At 43.5% G+C, this 20,494-nt stretch overlaps 1 protein-coding gene and 1 long non-coding RNA gene across 4 annotated transcripts in view; one reads left to right on the top strand and one right to left on the bottom strand.

Annotated features, from left to right (window-relative positions):
• Positions 1 to 20,494, bottom strand: part of ankrd13b (ankyrin repeat domain 13B) — a 45,510-nt gene that overhangs the window by 9,903 nt on the left and 15,113 nt on the right. For 2 of the 3 annotated variants that reach the window (XR_006378506.1, XM_044201400.1), the window contains exons 3-10: positions 15,793 to 15,928; positions 10,889 to 11,013; positions 9,782 to 9,827; positions 9,176 to 9,319; positions 7,302 to 7,542; positions 4,297 to 4,363; positions 2,997 to 3,078; positions 630 to 694 (exon numbers count right to left, since the gene is read on the bottom strand). Coding sequence is in view for 2 of the 3 variants with exons in the window: in XM_044201400.1 (XP_044057335.1) it covers positions 630 to 694; positions 2,997 to 3,078; positions 4,297 to 4,363; positions 7,302 to 7,542; positions 9,176 to 9,319; positions 9,782 to 9,827; positions 10,889 to 11,013; positions 15,793 to 15,928 (906 nt within the window). In the remaining variant the exon portion in view is untranslated. Of the gene's footprint in view, positions 1 to 629; positions 695 to 2,996; positions 3,079 to 4,296; positions 4,364 to 7,301; positions 7,543 to 9,175; positions 9,320 to 9,781; positions 10,767 to 10,888; positions 11,014 to 15,792; positions 15,929 to 20,494 lie in introns of those variants that run through there. The other variant, XM_044201401.1, reaches the window with a different exon arrangement.
• Positions 2,188 to 4,238, top strand: LOC122878546. Its single transcript, XR_006378507.1, has 3 exons — positions 2,188 to 2,410; positions 2,709 to 2,782; positions 3,622 to 4,238. It is a non-coding gene; the product is annotated as an uncharacterized LOC122878546 (long non-coding RNA).

Raw genomic sequence — 20,494 nt, 5'->3', positions numbered from 1 at the left:
AGGGTTTGGAAAAATTGAAACGAAACACCCTAACAACTATCTGCAGAGAGCACGTCAAACCCAAAGAAAAAAAAGTTTTTCCTGAGAAAACACTGAGGGTGTGTGTCTCAGTGTTGTGTAGAGAGGACAGAGAGGCATGACGTTGAAAAGAGCAGAGGCGACATTGAGGGGGAACAAGTGAAAAGACAGAATTCAGAAAGAGGAGAAGGAGGGAGGTATGAGTCATAGAAAAAAATTAAAAAACATGATCAATATTTGAGAGCAGGTTGGAGCCTCTGAGTTACTCTGCAGGCAAGCTCTCCTGTTGACACAGTGGAGTCAGCAGCCAGGATTCATACACTCACTGTCCATCCAAAGAGTGGAGGTGATGGCGACAATGCTAATATTGAAGATGATAATTCGTTTATGATACTGATTATGATTACTATTATCGCTATGATGGCTATCCACAAAATACCTGTCGAGTCAAATCGTAATGTCTACACCAGAACCTATTAATCCCTGCTTTATTTTATGAAATTGTCTCCACCCATAGAACAAAAAAAATAAAAAATGCAGTCCTCCATTTAAAGATAACACTGGACAAATCACTAAAATTGGAATTTCATGTGACATCTAAATGAACTTACTCCATTGTTAGGCCCCATGTGTTGCTCAGCAATCCCTAGGAAGTTCTGCAGTGGAGTCCTCCCACCTGCTCAGAGACACACAGCAGTGATGAGTTAGACTGAGAGAATGCAGTTACACAATCACAACGTACAAACGGCAACTGTCCTGTTAGTCGGAGTATAAACTCTCTTGAGTTTATGTACACTAGAGAGCACTCAAAACTGGCTTAAATTGGTGCCTGTTTATCAAGGGATGATGAAACATGGGCCCATTAATCTCCACTGCAACTGTCTGCAGTGTCATTTTGCTCTACAATGTTTTCCTCCAGATAACTTATTGCATTATATCAAGCTTTTGTGTTGTGGTCTTATGAACAGAACCATACTGTACTGAATTGATTTGAATGAAATTGAAGGAAATAGTTATAGTTTTGGAGTTACTCCAAAATATGTCCTAAATAATAGTGGATCTCCTGGTTTCTGCAACTAGCAGCAATATGAATTTTATGCTAAATGAAAAATGGCAACACCTGAAAATTACAATTAAAGATATTTATACTGTGCAATCACTATAACTGTTTTTCTATAGGTGAAATCATGTTGTAGTCCACTTCGCCTGAGTGTACACAGTATTGTGCAGTATTTACTCTATGCACAGCAACATGTGTAAGTTACTTTCACCATTAGACTGTAAATGCATTAAAAACAGGAATCTCTACATATGTTAAACAAGCAAACAACTACATGCTGAAAACCCACACTCTGAAAATGACAGGTGCTTTGAAGAGCCCTTAGGGATCTTCAGACTGCAGCAGTAAGAGAACCGCAGTAGGGTCGCAGTAAAAATGTCAAGCTGTCTTCGTTAGATCTTAAAGATCTCCTCCAGACATGTTTTTAGACATATAAAAATACTCTGCTTGGAATAATAATTTGTTTCAGATATGGTTTTTCTACAAAAAAGTTACCTTGTAATTCTTAAAATTACATCTACTCCTTTCCCCCATCTATGAATATGCAAATATTGTTCATTTCGAAAGCTTGTAACTGTTGGATACAAGATGTCAGTGAAAAGTCCATTCTCAGTGTATTTTATTGGACTTTGAAGTCCCTAAGAAATTGTCTCAAAGTATTTCTGTACAACATTAAGAATTCATAACTAAATAAGCAGCAATCAAAGTTCAACAACATCTTTAGGTAACTCAAAAACTCGGCTAATTTGCTCCACTAAGACTGTGTGGGTGTGATATGACCAGATTTGATTGACAGTGACTAAACAACCCACCAGCTGTCAGAAGTCCTGATTGGTACACGGTACGTGACATCACCTTTTTCCAACTGAGCCCTGCCCACTTCAAACCAGTGAGAAAAACACAGATACATAACCCCAGACGGTTTTAACTTTAGCAGAAAATAATGTGTTTGTGTAGGATCCCATCACTCATAGTGAAAAGCTGGGTGGGAAAATAAGATTTCAGGGTCTTTTAAAGAACCCGCAATGCAGGCACTCTTTGTTTTCAGAGTGCATGGGAATACCAACAGCTGCTGCTCATTTAGATATGAGAGCAATATGAGCAGCAAAGCAAACATGACCTGCTTGTTAGTGTGCGGCTTGTACTTTCAGACAGGACCGGTGCTGTGGTTGTCCTCACTAACCAGAAACCAAATGAGTGCTACAAGCAATGCAAAGATTCATCAATTAGTGTTAATGTCAGTGGTGTCTTGGTGTGGTGGACATGTGTCCACATTTTGACCTGAGGCCAGCTGATCTGTCTGCAGCTGCTGCTTGACTCAAGATACAGTATGTATGTGTCTCTCTTAGGATATATAGTTTTTTTATATATATATATTTTTTTTTACAGTGTTAACAAAATGATGAAAAGTAGCACAAGGGCAAATAGAGTGATAGTATAGTCACTCATTCAGGAGTCAGTGTAGCGCTTCCAAGCACACTTCCATCCTGCATATTAGCAGAGCGCAGATGGGGATTGTGACCTGGGAGAGCAGAGGCCTCAGAGGAGCATGTGATGGTTGATCCTGGCTGACAGCGACAGTCCGGGGAGGGAAGCTTGCTAATCCTGTTTGATTTATGATCTGAACCAGAAAACGAGACTGAGCCACAGAGTGAATGTATCAGACTGTTAGCCGGAGCCTCAGGGTGATCTCATCGAGCTCAGGTGAGGGGGATTACTCATCAGTGACTCTTTTTATCAGACATGTCGTAGCACTTAGACTGGGGGTTACAGCGGCACAGAGGGGATAATGGAGAAATTCAGCTGCTGCAGCTGTGATGCACCTGCATTTAAAGAATACCTTGATAGTACCTAGATAGAAGTGGTGACGATGTCTCATTTGGCACTGAGGTACACCTGACAAAATAAAGTGACTTACCTTTTGTCTTGTTCTTGTTCTGGTCTGACAGATGGTCAGTTCTGGTCCTGGTGATCAGCTCCACATTGGATGCTGCGTACACCTGAAAGAGAAGGAGACAATCAACTCTTGTATTCTGTTGACTTTACTTCCTCATTGTTTGGGACCCCACTGCTGTACATGTTGTAGTAGTAATAATAATAATAATAATAATAGTAAAATCAACCATTTATTTTCCTTTAAATATTTTTTTTCTTTTCTTCTGACCTAATTAAAACCCAATATGTAGGGAAGTATTGAAGTGATAACCATTCCCTCTGACACAAACTGGACTTGCAGGTTTGGTGAATGTGACAAAATACAAAAATGAGCATAAAGCATTGTTATTACACCAAATACGGAAATAATTCATGTTTTATTTCTTGCTCTTATTTTGAAGCACATTGAGTCTACGTCTGTCGTATGAAATGTGCTATACAAATAAACTTGACTTGACTTGACTTCTATGCTATATGGACTGTGCATGAACAAATATATGTTCATTTTGTTTGCCAGAAGAAAAAAAATGTATCTTTTGTTTTTGTCACTATATCGAAAATGTACAAAACCATGACTCTATCAAACCATGAATTTTTTTTGTTCCTAGTCTGCAGCATACAGGCCGACGTCTTCAAGCTACAGTACATAGCAGAATACTGGAATTCGAAGTTTACACTGGACGGCGGACAAGTGAAAGGAAGGGCTAAAAAGCGTCCAGCAGGAGAGCAGCGCACAGGAGTTTTTGTAATTTAGATCAATGATGCAGAAAATAGATGCTTTTCGGGCAGCAGTATTTTACTGTAGAGCCTGTCTGAAGTGCTTTCAAACCACTAGTGACAGATGGTCCTGGGTGTCTGACATTGTCTCCTATCGATCCCTCCAGGGGGTCAAGAAAACAAATGGGGTCAAGGTAATGCATGTGTCTGCACGATACATAACTCCTTTTTTTAAAAACTTAATTTGATAGGCCATCTGGTCTTTCATGTGCTGATGAAGTTTCCTCATCTGAGTGTAAAGAATTAATTAATTGTTGTTGTAAACTTAATTGTTGTATTTAAATAAATACCATCTTAAAATCTGCCATTATTTAAAACTGTAGAAGGTTATGTCCTCAAAAGTCCAGAGCAAAGGTTTTAAAATAACTTTGGGAGTGATTAATTGTGGAAATTAAACTCTTCAAGTGAAGTGGACTTTCAGGAAATGTCAAATTGAGCTCTGACAGCAGTGGTTTCTCTGGACAGTGTGAGAGATCAGTGAGCTGTCTGAGCAGCCTGTGCTCTACCTTGGCTTCATATCCATTCACCGTCTCAGTCTTCTCGCTCCTCCAGCCCAGTATACCCGTCTTATTCCTGCAACAGAGATTCAGCACATCTCACATCAGTTCCCTGTGGTCTCGATGTCCAGTCAACATACAATTGCAATCGCTGTTGGTGTAGAATATTTGCCTATCCCAAGCAATCTGCAGATATACTACCTGAGAGAAAATCATGAATGCAGAACATTGGAGAGTTAAATCAACCGTCTTCCTTTAGATTGAAGTCACAGGCTCTGGTTTTTCTCTATAATATGCAGCCTGAAAACATTGCAGCCATTGTCCTTGTTTGTTGTCAGTGAAGATCAACAGTTCAGTGTGCAATTAGGAAGTCTGCCCAGAAGTTAGTGAGGCATATCCCATCTTCATGATGTATTCACATCACTGAACTCCTTCTGGACCAAACCACAGAAAGTGAGTTTTCAGGGATGACTTTCCCATACTTGCCCTTATATTTTTGAAGTTATAGTATTTTTAAATGGATATCAGATATTTTTAACATATTTCAACTATGTAACAATTTTGGAAGAAAGGTTTTACAGGATTTTTAGTAAGTCCACCACTTTGGTCCAAACCTTCGCAACAACCATTAGATGATTTACATGAAATTTTGTACAGGAATTCATGCTTCCCTCAGGATGAATTGTGAATAATAACTTTGGTGATCCTTTGACGTATCCTCAAAGGAAACTTTGTGGACGGGCATCTGATCTCCCTTGGCGGGTGCAAAAGACTTTCACGATGCCCTTGCAACATATATATATATATATCACATCTTGACAACACCATATGACACCGCATCAGCGATGGCCCGACCAAATACCTGCAGAACTAATTGCATTCTCATCAGCCTTGCCGTGTTTTGTGCTAATTAGCAAATATTAGCATGCTAACATGCCAAACTAAGATGGCGAGATGGGAAAAATTCTCCCAGTCCTAAAACAGCAAAACTGCAGTGCTGTAGCTTTTGTGCATGGCTGCGTAAAGACGTATTAACTCCAGAGGTCGATGTCCTGTCTGTGGTGCTTGACAAAGTGGTTTGCTCTGAAGCTTTATAAAAAGATTACTGGCATGTAGACAGGAGTGCTGACCAAGGAAAATGCACAGAGGTGACACTGAGGTACAAGTCTGACAAGGAGATGATTACCCCTCCCAACCACCACCTGTCCCTGCTCACTTCTCTCTGTCGTTCTCCTCTCCATCCTCTTGCTTTTTATCTGTTTACATTCACTTCCTGTCTCTGGGTCTCTTTCCATGATTCACCTATCTATCACTGTGTCTCTCTGCAGTCTATTTTTCTCCTTTTTTCCTCCAAAACCATTGACTCCCCCTGTTTTGGCTAACGTACTATGCTCCCCCCACCCCCAAAGTCTTGTACAACATTCATCTTTCTCTCCCCGTTTCTCTCTGCATGTCTTCTATTTCCCCTCATCTCTCTCTGTCCCATTGCTTTTTCTTTCCCTCATTCCTTTTCCTCTAAATCTCTTCCTCCATCCTCTTTCTTTTCATTTCCTCCCCTTCATCCCTCACTGTCCAAAACTTTCCTTGTCCGGTCATCCCTCTCTCTTTCTCTCTGTCACATCAGTCTTATCTCACAACCTGACCAGAATAAGATGAGTTTTGTCCTCTATGCGCCTCTCCCACCTCTCCCTCCCTTCTCTCTGCTTTTCAGCTCTCCGTCTTTCACTTTATGTGAAACTGAGCCATAAAACTGTACCGTTAGCATAATAAAAAGCTTCTAAATTGAGTGCACACAAGCCACCTGCTCATCTACTTTTCTTTTACCCCTCTTCTCCATTCTACTCCATCTCCATCCAGTCAGCTTCCAGGAGTGTTGAGCTTTTTTGAAGTGGCCTGAGCCTGATACACAGAGCCTGAAGCTAATTTGTGCTTCACTACTACCACATCACGCTGCTTACTCCTGACAAATGTTTTGGCATTTTAGCCATTTGAGTTCACATAAGACACATGAGATGAGAATGGGACCATAGAACCATAAGCTAAGTATATGCCTGTAGCAGCAAAACCCCTGAGTGAATTGACATTAGCAAGGTTGTGTAATATTACTCATGAATTTAACTTTTAATTTGTAACAGGAAGAGTGTGAGTTCTTTCAAAATAGTCTCACATTTCACATTTTCTCTCTTTTCCCCTTGGCTCTCTTATAGATAAATCAGTAATATGTGTTGTTCAATGAACAAGCAATTAGTTCTACATGAGTTTTATTGGCTCCACTCCACTACTGCTGCTTCTGTTAGTGTTTTCCTACATTTTGTGAAATGTACTTTGACAGCCACCAGAGAACATGCCTGAACTTGTTCCACTCAGTTGTGGGTTGTAGGAGACAGCAACAGTGAAAGAGTGACAGAAATTCAACAGCAAAAACAAAAGAGTGATTTTCTCCACTCAGGAAAAAAAAAAGCCAACATTTAGAGCAGAACATGTCCTGTGGCTGAACTGTAGTGTGTTGTACTGAGGCTACTGTTGGTGGAGAAAATGATTGGTGTACTTGCTCTTTGGAAGATTTCTTCCTGTATCATGGCTGCAAAATGTTGAGACCAGAAAGAAACCCTAGTGCTTTTATTCTGAGGGATGTTATACAAAATCCTGACGTTTATTCTTGATGTTTATAGATTTTCTGTTGGATTTTCTGTTAACAGCTGCGTCAGAAATTGACACATCATCTAAGTTTGCTTATTTATACACAAAAAAATGAAAAATACACCACGAAATGACAAAAAAATGGGATGCAGGGTACATCAAGAACAGCTGTATATTAGCTTTTATTGCTGGGATTTTTCCTTTAATTTTAAGTATGTTTGGGTGCAGTCGCTAGAAGACTTCAGCACAGACAGCACAGTTTCCTTTATTCACATCTTACAGTAGACTACATAGTATGCCTTTCTGATAGTGTTTATAAGAGACTATAACATCCTGTATATTCATATTCTGTGTATATCAGCATTGCGTCTGACCTCTCGAAGGCGATGTTGCGGGTGTCCAGCTGAGTGGTCACCACAGGGGCCGACAGCCTGGCTGCTACCTGCTCGTCACTGGGCTGCATCGCCCCCAGAAGGCCCAAACCGGCGGCGTTGCTGCTGGAGGCGCCACCATTCCCCCGACCAGGTGAGAGCGCTGTGAGAGACGAGACGCATAAGGTCTCGCAGAACACCAGCTGCCTGTCATGGTCGACCTCCATCACCTCTGCGCTGGAGTCTGAGAGGCAAGAGGGTGACAGACGGGAAGAGAAAAAATAGGGCAATGTTAGTGAGCACGAGAGAGACAGATAAGAAATTGAGAGTGGGAAAGTACTACAATACAAACAATATAGCTAATGAGGCTGCAAGACACAAACATACAAATGTACGTGTAAAAGAAAGTCAAGAGAGATGATGACTGATGTCAAGAGACTGCAGATGCTGCAGATGGACCGAGAAAAGGAAAGAGCAAATTAAAGATCCACACAGGCAGGTCCAGAAGAAAGTAACACAGAGAGGGAGAACATTATGCAGAGATTCAAAAGAGTTCAGGGAAAAGGTCAGAAAAAGAGGAATAATTAAAACTGGTAAGAGGAAGAAAGATACAAATAAAAGAAGAACTGGGTAAAATAACACAGAGAGGAGCCAGTGGGGTAAACAGAGGGGTGGAAAGGATGGAAGCTGTGCAGTGAGGCTACAAAGAGGCAGGGGGAGAGAGAGGATCATCCTGGGAAGGCACGTTCACACCAGTCTCTGTGAATATTTGCTCCATCTTACATTCACTTCAAATGATGAATGATGATGTGACCAATAAATACAGGAATGTGTTTCTTAAATTCAGCTTTGTATGATCGATCTGTAAGGGCTGAGGTATACTCGATCAGAACTAGTTCTTACGATGTAGTGTCTGACTATGTCAGAAATCGAATGTGTTTATAGTTGTTCTAAACAGTTGTTCACACAAAAAGTGACAGAAATAGTTGAAAAAAGAGAGCTAGAGAGAGAAGTTCAAACCCTGGTTCCTTTCTCACCTCTGCACAGCTAGCCGAATGTCAGACTGTCGGTTTCGGTATATTAGAAATACCTCCCCCCCCAATTCGACGTCGGAAAGGGGTGGGGGGAAGGAGTTTCCGAAGCTATTCGACCATCTGACAAGAAGTTCTGACAGAGTAGTCTTCATGCATCTGGTGTCCCATAACCTTGTCTTGTACAATTATAACTGCCAAAATAGTAACTCATGATCTTTCTGCTCAGTATTTCTTTAATGCCTACATCAGACCAATGATATCACATACGTAATTTTTCAGTATTGAAAGTGAGGTTTTTTATTGGACTGAATGCAAATGTGAATGGAAAACCAGAAGACACGGGGGAAGAGGAAGGAAGAAAGGGAGAAGAAAAGGAGATAAAGAGACCCAGTGAGAGACAGAGTGACAAACATGTGCTATCTATACATTTACAAGCCAATGCACAATTTGGCCTCATATCTTATAGGAATTTTTTGGGAAGTTAGATGAAAAGACCACTCATGTCTGTATGGTAAGCTACTGACAGCATCCGGTTAGCTTAGCATAGCACAAAGACTGGGAACATAGGCAAGCCTGGCCCTGTCCAAAAGTAACAAAATTCACCTACTGGCACCTCTAAAGCTCATCAATTAACATGCAGTATCTCATTTGTTTAATCCGTATAAAAGACAGTGTATTTTCCAAAATGTCTAACTATTTGCTCTCACAGTTCACTATTTTCTTTGTTTTATTGTATTAAATACTTAAAGACTAGTAAAAGTGCTTTATAAATAAATATATCCTAAAACAGCACACACTCACACACACATTCTCACACAGTAAGTCTAGAGTTTGACCTCTGACCTTGTCCCCTGAAAATGAAGCTCCGGTTTCCTCTCTGCCAGGTCATCTGTTCAAAGCCCATCAGGGTGGTGTCAACACGGAGACACTGACCACTCTTCCAAACTCTGTAGGTGTCGCTGGGGCAGATACGAGACACCAGGGGTACTAAGGACAAACAAAGACAAACTTTAAATCCATGCCTTTTCTAATGGATATGTACAGAATTGAATGCAGCAGTTCTCAGTTTTCTTTCTGTAGTTTTCATTTCATTACTGGCTAAGTACTCTGATAAATCAATTTTAACACACACTTTTCAGTAGTTGTATGTAACAACAACGATATATGCACAAAAACAATTAGTCACAAGTCCGCTATAGAGACTAATACTGAAAATACATCCACTTGTGGTTTTGTAAAGCACTTTAGATAAAAGGCACAAGCTGTTTAACTCTAAAACCAAATCCAGGCATACATTCTGCTGGACAGGAAGTGTGTGAGCATCAGTGTCCAGTACAACAGGAAGAAACAGGCCTCTTCAACCCCAGAGGGAGACGATAACATGATTATTACTGACTGGTCGGTACTGGACTGCTTTACTGATTGGAATGACACAAAGACTGGACTCACCCCAGCTGGTAAACTCCCATTTCATCTCAACATAGAAGTCCTGGGCCTGGACAGAAAGAGGCAGAGAGAGAATGAAGAGACGGGGAGATGGGCATGGGGACCGGGGCGACAAATGAGAAAGCAACGGGCATTGATAAAGAGGAAGATAGAGGGAGAGAGTTGGGGAGATAGAAAGTGATGAATTTAAAGATGGGTAGACAGAGAGAGAGGAAAATAGCAAAGTGGAGGAAAAGATGGAGAGTGAACAAATGCAGTGATGCCGCCTCATTGTCTGTTCCAAAGATGGGGGTACTGGCACAGAGATGTAGTTGTGTATGTGTGTGTGTGGGTTAATAATAGAACTGATGGATGGAGGGATGGAGAGGACAATGATGTGGATGACAGCAGCAGCAGATGAAGAACGGCATGATGTGTGCAATGTTTGCAAGGGCATGTGTGCTTGAGTGCGAGTACTCATTGTCGTTTTCAAAATGCAAGGGTGTTGTTTCTACTATGTGAGTATGCTAGAGTGTGTGTGTGTGTGTGTGTATCAGGGAGCCAGCTGGAGCAGATACACAGAAAGACAGACTGTGTGAAGGCAGTTCCCTGCATCTCTGCCACTGTTCTTTGCAGCTCTACTGCTGCAGCAGCTTCAACACGATCTGCTGCATCTCAACACTTTTCCTGTCAGGATTACAATCATCGACCTCCAGGCTCTCCAGCCTCAGCTTGTCCACCACTGCTATTGTGCCTTTCAAGCATGGCGCTCCTTATCCCTTTAGGGGAAAGCAATGACAGAGAGTTTTGCAACATGGAAACATATCCTTTGAGTGTGTTTCCCTTGTTGAATGGTAAACAACGTTATTAACACCTTCAAACAAAACCAAGAATATTTTTATCCTAAAACAAATATGTAAATATTAAAGAGTCATCTACATTTCAAATTAATGCATCTCTCCTCACCCCCTTGATGTGCCTTTTTAGTTTGTGTATGTTTTGTTTCACGTATGTAATTTTTATGTCTGTGCTTCTGTGCACACTTGTTTGTGTCTATGCATTTGTGTGTGTCATCTTGGGGGTATCTTTTTCCATGTGTGCATCAAAGTGTTTGTGCGTGTAAAATCCCACTTGGCGCAGTCGCTCCAGCAGGATGGGGATGCCCGCCAGTCTCTTGGCAGTCCTCTGGTAGTCACGGTAACGAAGCACAAGACGCACCAACTCCGGATCTCTGGTACTCACTGCCTCCTGTAGAACTGACAGAGAGAGAGAGAGAGAGCGAGAGAGAGAGAGAGAGAGAGACAGAGAGAGACAGAGAGTAAAACAGAGCCGATCACTCAGGCCCCATCTAAAATTTATGTACATGAGCAATTTAGGGGGGGCAGCGAGAATTGCAGAAACTGAAGTAGGCCAAAGGAAAAGCTAGTACGACTAATTACTGCAGCTCGCCCATCATTCAGCAGACAGCCACTTTGCTGTTAACCTTACAGGCTGTTCTACACTTGAACAATCATATAACAATTTCCTTTCTTTTCCTTTATCGGCAAACATGTGAGGAAAGGCTAACACACACATATATATACACACACAGTAGAAACAATCTACATGTCGTTGGATTCTAATAATGTGATAAGAAATTGCACCTACTGACAAGACACAGTAATCAGATTAGAAGAAACAAAAGATGATTACTTAATGATACTCTGGAACCACAGACTCCCTGAAATATTCATGACAATAACAAAGATTTCACTTTATAGCACTTAATCCATCACCATCAAGCCTCCCGTTACATGCAGTGTTACACAAGTTAAGAGGGGGATGACAGCTAAAACAAAAACCTAAGAATGAGGGTGGCATATTGGACCCCAACAAAGGGTGTTATATCAGCCAATATAATTCCAAGGTTAAAAAATGAATTAATTTCATGCTCCATTAGTCTCCCATTGCCAGACCTATCTTCACACTACATTTGCACTGTGCCAGCAGATAAGAGATGTCTGGCAGAAGCCACTGTTGTTCTGCGAAAGAGGTGGTGAAGAAAAGTATTATGACTGTTTTTTTATTTTCTAAACCAATCAGAATCATCAAGAGGACAAAACTGTGTTACACTCATCATTGCTGATGTAAAATAGAGCCAGTGGAAAATGTTGTTGGGGCCATTTTGTAAATGCAGAGTATGATATATCACACATTATATGTTATTACAGTTCTCTGATTGTGACCAAGGGGGCCACAACCAAAACTGCAACCTTTTCAGGCCATTTGTGATTGGGTTTTTCACTGGGTTACTGCAGTTGACAGGCCATGCTTGGAGAATGGTCCAAGCAGCCTCTTTTTCACTTACAGTAGATCCTCATGATCAGAATGATCGCACTTGAAGAACTTGTTGATCACATTGTACACTATATAATAAAAGGTACACACATTCCCAGGGGCCGGTGCAGAGAGATCTGGGCGGCAGTCGAAGGCAGGGGCTTCGGCGACCAGATCTCCGGACACAGAAACTGGCTCTAGGGACATGGAATGTCACTTCGCTGGGGGAAGGAGCCTGAGCTTGTGCGGGAGGTTGAGCGTTACCGCTAGAGATATAGTCGGCCTCGCCTCCACGCACAGCCTGGGCTCTGGAACCCGTCTCCTCGAGAGGGGCTGGACGCTCCATTTCTCTGGCGTTGCCCGGCGGGGAGAGGCGGCGGGCTGGTGTGGGCCTGCTCATAGCCCCACAGCTCAGCCGTCACGTGTTGGAGTTTACCCCAGTGAGCGAGAGGGTCGCGTCCCTCCGCCTCCGGGTGGGGACAGGTCTCTCACTGTTGTGGCGGCCTACGGGCCGAACAGCAGTGCAGAGTACCAGGCCTTCTTGGAGTCCCTGGGAGGGGTACTAGACAGTGCACCACCGGGGACTCCGTTGTTCTACTGGGGACTTCAACGCCCACGTGGGCAACGACAGTGACACCTGGAGAGGGGTAATCGGAAGGAACGGCCCCCCTGATCTGAACCCGAGCGGTGTTCAGTTGTTGGACTTCTGTGCTAGTTACAGTTTGTCCATAACTAACACCATGTTCAAGCACAAGGGTGTCCATCAGTGCACGTGGCACCAGGACACCCTAGGCGGAGGTCGATGATCGACTTTGTTGTCGTATCATCTGACCTCCGCCACGTGTCTTGGACACTCGGGTGAAGAGAGGGGCGGAGCTGTCAACCGATCACCACCTGGTGGTGAGTTGGATCCGCTGGCAGGGGAGGAAGCCGGACAGACTTGGCAGGCCCAAGCGTATCGTGAGGGTCTGCTGGGAACGTCTGGCGGAGCCCTCTGTCAGCAGGGTCTACAACTCACACCTCCGGGAGAGCTTCTCCCAGATCCCGGGGGAGGTTGGGGACATTGAGTCCGAGTGGACCATGTTTTCCACCTCCATTGTCGATCGGCGGCTCGTATCTGTGGTCGCAAGGTTTCTGGTGCCTGTCGCGCGGCAATCCCGAACACGGTGGTGGACGCCGGAAGTAAGGGATGCCGTCAGGCTGAAGAAGGAGTCCTATCGGGCCTTGTTGGCTCGCGGGACTCCCGAGGCAGCTGACAGGTACCGGCAGGCTAAGCGTGCTGCAGCCCGTGCGGTCACAGAGGCAAAAACTCAGGACTGGGAGAGGTTCGAGAGGCCATGGAGGAGGACTATCGGTCGGCCTCAAAGAAATTCTGGCAAACCGTCCGGACGGCTCAGGAGGGGGAAGCAGTGCTTCACCAACACCTTATGCGGTGCGGGTGGAGAGCTGTTGACCTCGACTGGGGATGTTGTCGGACGGTGGAAGGAATACTTTGAGGATCTCCTCAATCCCGCTGTCACGTCTTCCGAAGAGGAAGCGGAGGCTGGGGACCCGGAGGCGGACTCATCCATCACCCTGGCCGAAGTCACTGAGGTTGTTGGCAAGCTCCTTGGTGGCAAGGCTTGGGGTGGATGAGATCCGTCCTGAGTATCTTAAGTCTCTGGATGTTGTGGGACTGTCTTGGCTGACACGTCTCTGCAACATCGCGTGGCGGTCTGGGACAGTGCCTCTGGACTGGCAGACCGGGGTGGTGGTCCCTCTGTACAAGAAGGGGACCGGAGGGTGTGTTCCAATCACAGAGGATCACACTTCTCAGCCTCCCGGTAAGGTCTATTCCAGGGTACTGGAGAGGAGAATTCGTCCGATAGTCGAACCTCGGATTCAGGAGGAGCAGAGTGTGTTTTCGTCCCGGTCGTGGAACACTGGACCAGCTCTATACTCTCCATCGGGTGCTCGAGGGTTCATGGGAGTTTGCCCAACCAGTCCACATGTGCTTTGTGGATCTGGAGAAGGCATTCGACCGTGTGCCCCGGGCGCTTTGTGGGGAGTGCTCTGGGAGTATGGGGTCCGGGGCCCTTTGCTAAGGGCTGTCCGGTCCCTGTATAACCGAGCAGGAGCTGTGTTCGCATTGCCGGCAGTAAGTCAGACCTGTTCCCGGTGCATGTTGGACTCCGCCAGGGCTGCCCTTTGTCACCGGTTCTGTTCATAATTTATATGGACAGAATTTCTAGGCGCAGTCAGGGGCCGGAGGGTGTCCGGTTTGGGAACCACAGGATCTCATCTCTGCTGTTTGCAGATGATGTCGTTCTGATGGCTTCTTCAAACCAGGACCTGCAGCATGCACTGGGACGGTTTGCAGCCGAGTGTGAAGCAGCTGGGATGAGAATCAGCTCTTCCAAATCTGAGGCCATGGTTCTTGACCGGAAAAAGGTGGTTTGCTCTCTCTGGCGTGGGTGGGGAGTCCTTGCCCCAAGTGGAGGAGTTTAAGTATCTCGGGGTCTTGTTCACGAGTGAGGGACGGATGGAGCGTGAGATTGACAGGCGGATCGGTGCAGCGTCTGCAGTGATGCGGGCGCTGTATCGGACCGTTGTGGTAAAGAAGGAGCTGAGTCGAAAGACAAAGCTCTCGATTTACCGGTCAATCTACGCTCCTGCCCTCACCTATGGTCATGAGCTTTGGGTAGTGACCGAAAGGACAAGATCGCGGATGCAAGCGGCCGAAATGGGCTTCCTCCGCCGAGTGGCTGGGCGCTCCCTTAGAGATAGGGTGAGGAGCTCAGTCACACGGGGAGCTCGAGTAGAGCCGCTGCTCCTCCACGCCGAGAGGAGCCAGCTGAGGTGGCTAGGGCATCTGATCCGGATGCCTCCTGGACGCCTCCCTCGGGAGGTGTTCTGGGCATGTCCCACCGGGAAGCGGCCCCGGGGAAGACCCAGGACACGCTGGAGGGACTATGTCTCTCGGCTGGCCTGGGAACGCCTCGGGATCCCCCCGGAGGAGCTGGAGGAAGTGTCTGGGGCGAAGGAAGTCTGGGAGTCCCTGCTTAGACTGCTGCCCCCGCGACCCGGCCCCGGATAAGCGGAAGAAGATGGATGGATGGATGGACATTCCCAAAGGCTTTTAGTTACTTGCTACTTGTTACCACATATTTATTAATTAGCAGTTAGTTCCTGATTTGTTCCTGTAGAAGATTTTATATTTTATGATTGTATGATCTATAAAAACTAATAAGTGTTACCCATAAATAATTTCTGCATTTTATTTTGAGATATAATGGGATTATATATATATATTCATATATTTATTGTGTTTCTCTGTGGCACATTAAGGGAGGATGGCACAGTTTTACTAGTGCAATTAGAGCAAGCTTTTCATGTTGTATGTGCAATGACAGATACTGTAAGGAGTAAAAATACATAATATTTTTATCCTCCAAAGGAAGCAAAAGGGTTCATGGAAAATGTGGTCATAAAGTTTAACCACTGGTGTTGGATACAAACTACCAGTTGTCTCCACCATGGTCTCATTGTTTACTATAATAAATATATACTTTGACAACGATATATTGTCATATAAAATGCTGCATGTAGCACCTTTAGCTTGACACACACTCCAACCCCCAACACGCCACCCAATAATGCATTACGTATACTGCACATTACACATGCTACCAGAAAACTAAACTCAGCTTCCTCCACAACACACACACACACACACTCACCGGTCCATCCATTGCGGTTCTCCTTGCTAACGTCAGCTCCATGCTGCAGAAGGACCCTGGCGCAGTCCAGGTGGCCCAGTGTGACAGCCAGGTGGAGAGGTGTCCGACCACGAGGGTCCAGAAACTCTAAATCAGTCTGGAAGGAGGAAGAGGAGGAGGAGAAAGAATAGAAAAGAAAAGGAAGAAAGAGGAGATAAAGAGGGAAAGAACATTTGAAACAAGCAGTCATAGAAAGGAAAGAGTGTAAGGGAGGGGAGTGAGCAAAAAGAGAAGAGGAGCAGACAGAGAGAAATGAAGTAGGAGGAGAGGAAATTGGGGTTAATTGTGTATAATTGTAGTACTCTTCTAGCTCAGACACAGGGGGAGGGAGAAACAGAAAAATATAATAGAGACATAAGTGTGAAGATGACGACAGAAAGATGGAAAGAGAGACAGTGACAGGTGCTAATTGATCTGTCACCACTCCAACATGGCTACGTGCTACACTCTTGTACCCCAGTTATTTTCTGGGCTGGATGGATTGGGTTTAGCTAAACACAGGCAGGACTGTCTGCTCTTTTAAACAGGCCTCCACACCCAGAGCTCTTTAAGCAGCTTCCTGTCTGCTAGTCTTCAAAACTTGAAATATTAAGCTTCAGAGTGGGTTGCAGTTTGAATCCTGGCATGGAAACAGGAGCTTGTAAAGTAAATAAGGAGTACAGTTCTCAACCTGCTATGCCATCGAGCAAAGTATATAACCTACAGCCTCTTTGTGACTAAAAAATACATGCTTTTTCTTCTTCTGAACGTGTAACTGTGTAATACTGACGAACAAAAAGCATAATTAGTGCTTGAGGCTTCACTTCAGCTCTGTATTTAGAAGCATGTCAACAAGACTTCATTTGTCAGCCATATTACATTAGTGTTAAACTGTCATATCAATCACATGCTCTGATATACTGAATTAAAAATAATCATTGCAGGGAGCTTTTAAAACCCTCTCACACATATCAAAAGACATTTGGTAGACAGCTTTGGATAATTTTAGATGCTCACTTTTTGATGTCTCTGGTTTTTGGTGCATATTTAAACCAAACAAATAAATCAAAAAGGGGGTTACACGGCCATGCCAGGCTAAGTTTGACAAAAATGGTGTATGTCTAATTGTGAGCCCTTCCCTTTTTCGAGGGAAGTAGTTTGACATTTTGGCAAGTGTTAGATGAGACAATGTTTGTAACTATGTAGCTAGAGCCAGCAGACAGTTAGCTTAGTTTAGCATGAAGACTGGAAGCAGAAACAGTTGGCCTGGCTCTGTCCAAAGTAAAGAATAATATCCATCTACCCACACCTCTAAAGCTTAATGTTTTCATTAGTGAGCGTTAAGTGTTGGCCAGGTGCAGTGACTAATGCTAGCATGTAACTAAAACCACAACTTTTTGCACAGATTTAACAAACAATGTATGAAGTGTTAATTAATGAGTTGCTTGCAGGCGGATTTATTTTTTTACCTTTTGACATGCCAGGAAGGCTAGCTGTTTCCCCCTGCTTTCAGTCTTCATGCTAAGCTCAGCTAATTATTGGCTGTAGCTTCATATTTAGTGTACAAAGATGAAAGTGGTATCAATATTCTCATCTAACTCTCTGAAAAAAAGATTGTATTGGATCAGAAAGGCTTATAAAGTATTTCTTGAAAATTAGAAAGTGTCACTGACTAGTAGGCACTATGTCAAGGGGAGGAATCCATTCCATATCATGTATCATCTGATTTTGATATATTTCAGACATGGGAATGCTGAGCAAAGGTTGGAAAGTATTGGTCTATTGCAGGTCTTGTTGTGCCTCACATTTATTTACAGGTGCCAATCCAGTGATGTTGAAAAGATGACTGGATGAGTCACTTATTGTTGGCACCCAGTGCCACAGATTCTACAGTATCATAGACATGTCATTATTTATCAGGAAGAATGAGAATCATACAAGTGTTGCCATGTCAAACAGCAACAGCCCATGTTACCTCCAGTCTGTTAATTAGCACACAAGCTGTGGTGCTTGTACATCTGCTGAGATATCACGTCTCATTTGATTTAATCAGCCACTGGCTGTATTGTTCTTCATGAAACTGCCCATCCCTCTCTCTGTCCATTCACCAGGTCGTTCAGTGCACCACTGTTTTCATGTTGCCTCTCTGCAGTGTGCTCCTTCAAAATCAGCAACTTTTTACAGCACTGATCTCAGATCTGCCATCCAATTAAACAGGGCTGCTGACAGCCACCGTTATCCAGGGCCTAGGCTGATCCAAGGTCAGTTCTGTCAGTCTGTTGCCGGCTTGAATTCTAATTAAGGATTACTCTCTGAGATAAGTGTACACAGAATCAGCACTTTAATAAATAGCTTAAGGAAGCTGTGGAGAATTCTTTCTAGGAATAAAAATGAAATCATTTGGAGAACATTGTGAGGGTTTGAGTTGCTGTTTTTACAGTGTGTTTATGATATTAATATCTACAATATATCATAAATATTGCTGAGCAAGTGAACTCAGGGAAGAGGCCTGAGTCCTTATTGACACACATTTCTAAATCAAAGCACTGGAGGAGGAAATGTATTAAAGATTAATTTTTAAGTAACTTAACTTTAAGTAACTTAGAATAGACCAAACAAAAAAGTGCAACTAAATACGAGGAAGCTGCCCTGAATGTTTACTGCGCTCAGTGTATAATATCCTAATAAAAATGACTGACAGCTACTATCCAACACAGTTTAACTGTTACACTCCGAGAAACACACACTGTGAGCAGAGCCAGGAAGACTCAGCAGTTACATTATCAAGCAGTTACTGCAGCCCTCTGTTTCTGGTATTTGCAAGGGAAATGAGGAAAACCACATGGGATACACACAAACATGGAAGAGTGTATAAATGCAAGTATAGACACAAAGATACACGTACAAATGCTCAAATACACAAGGACACTCACAAGCTCTTAAAGTGTTTAAATACATAATGGATTGAGTTTAGAAAAGCATAACTCAATAATAAGAACATCATATTATGGTTTCAGTGTGTTAATGGGTGTACTATCTCTGTACGATCACTGACTATCCACTCTTTGGTTAACAGCTCTCTGCTCTCCACCGTTCTTTCACAGGCAACACTGAATAGAAAGGGTAAGAGAGAAAGAGACAGACATAAATAATGTGGCAAGAGAAATTTCTTTTGTAAGAAACTGCCTGTCAGCAACAACTGTAACAAGTAAGACAGGCAAAGATGGAGAAAGAGAGAAAAAGCAAAGAGCGACAGATTGCTGTTGCAAGTGATGGCTATGGCAAACAAAGATATGGGGAGGGGTGAGGAAAGAGAACAGAAGGAGAAAGAGAGTTAGAAGCGAGGAGGCAGAGAGAGAAGCTGAAGGAGACAACAACATGCGGGAGTCCCTCAGGAACCGTGGAGACTGGGGAATAGAGGGAGGGAGCGTCATAGCAACGCAGGAGAAGAAAGAGAGCATTTGTTTGTGTATGCTGGATTACGAGTCCAGGTGTAACATGCAAATATGGCCACTTTCGGCTGTGTGTGTGTGCACGCACAAGCAGTGTCTCAAAGGGCAGACAACATGTGCTTAGGCAGCACAAATATGAAGAACTGTCAATGTCACAGGAAGAAAAGTAAAAAAAACCCTCTAAAGTAAGGTGTCCATCATTGAAACAACATGGGAGAAAGAGACTGTGCCCACAAAACCCACAACTGAATATAAAAAAAAATGGAAATGGTATTTTGGAAAGAAACCCTTCACATATTGTTGTAAACACATGAAAGGGAGAAAAAGGAGAGAACCAGGAACAAGAGAGACTGGAACAAAGCTGAGGGTAAAAAAAATAGATGAGAAAAAGAGGAATGGAAGAGGAGAACAGAGCAACTTGGCTTTTCTTTCATTTTTGTCTTTTTAATGGCACTTGTACTGTATCACAGCTGTCCTTTCATCCATTGCTCCAACTTTAAGCGGCTGCGTGTAATATTGGTGATTATCAATTTAAGCTTATTTTACAGCTGTACTCAATTTCAATTACTCTGGATACAAAAGATGAGGGGAGCTGGAGAGGAGGGTGGAGAGGAGTGAAAGAGGGATGCTAATAAGGGCGAGGATAAACAGAAACATGTGGCAAGATGGACGGAGACAGAAAGAGAGGGAGGGAAAGTCAAGAAAGGATAGCAGTGGGGTGATTACAGAAGAAAGGGAGGATGTAGAAGGAGACAGGTTGGAGAGAGTACAGGATGCTGCCAGAAAACAGTATGTACAATATATAACAGGATGACAGGGAAATAACAGAACAATCCACTTAAGTGTAGTTTCGGTAGCTGCTCCCCCCAGTCCTCAAATACACCTGATGTAGCTCCTGTCTTGGTAAAAAGAATGTTTAAAAAAACAAGAATAAGAGAATATATTTCACCTGTCTTCTTGGCTTATATTTTTTTCCTATAGCACTTCTCTGTGATGCATACTACTAGACATGTAGTATTATTAGCTGCATCCATTATGTTGGTCATTGCAAGACACTCAGCTTGTTGATGTTTGACAAAAGGCCTTATTCCTGTTTTCTGACCTTATTCAAAGTCAACATTTTGACTGAGAGCATCATTCAACATTCATACTCTACCAAGGAGTTTCTCAATACCTTCACTGACAGTTCTGGAGTTTGAGGGCCAGGCATCCCTAATCTGGATCATGGTCTG

This window comes from Siniperca chuatsi, linkage group LG7, assembly GCF_020085105.1.
Source record: "Siniperca chuatsi isolate FFG_IHB_CAS linkage group LG7, ASM2008510v1, whole genome shotgun sequence".
NCBI lineage: Eukaryota > Metazoa > Chordata > Actinopteri > Centrarchiformes > Sinipercidae > Siniperca > Siniperca chuatsi.
This window is presented reverse-complemented; position numbering and strand designations above follow the sequence as displayed.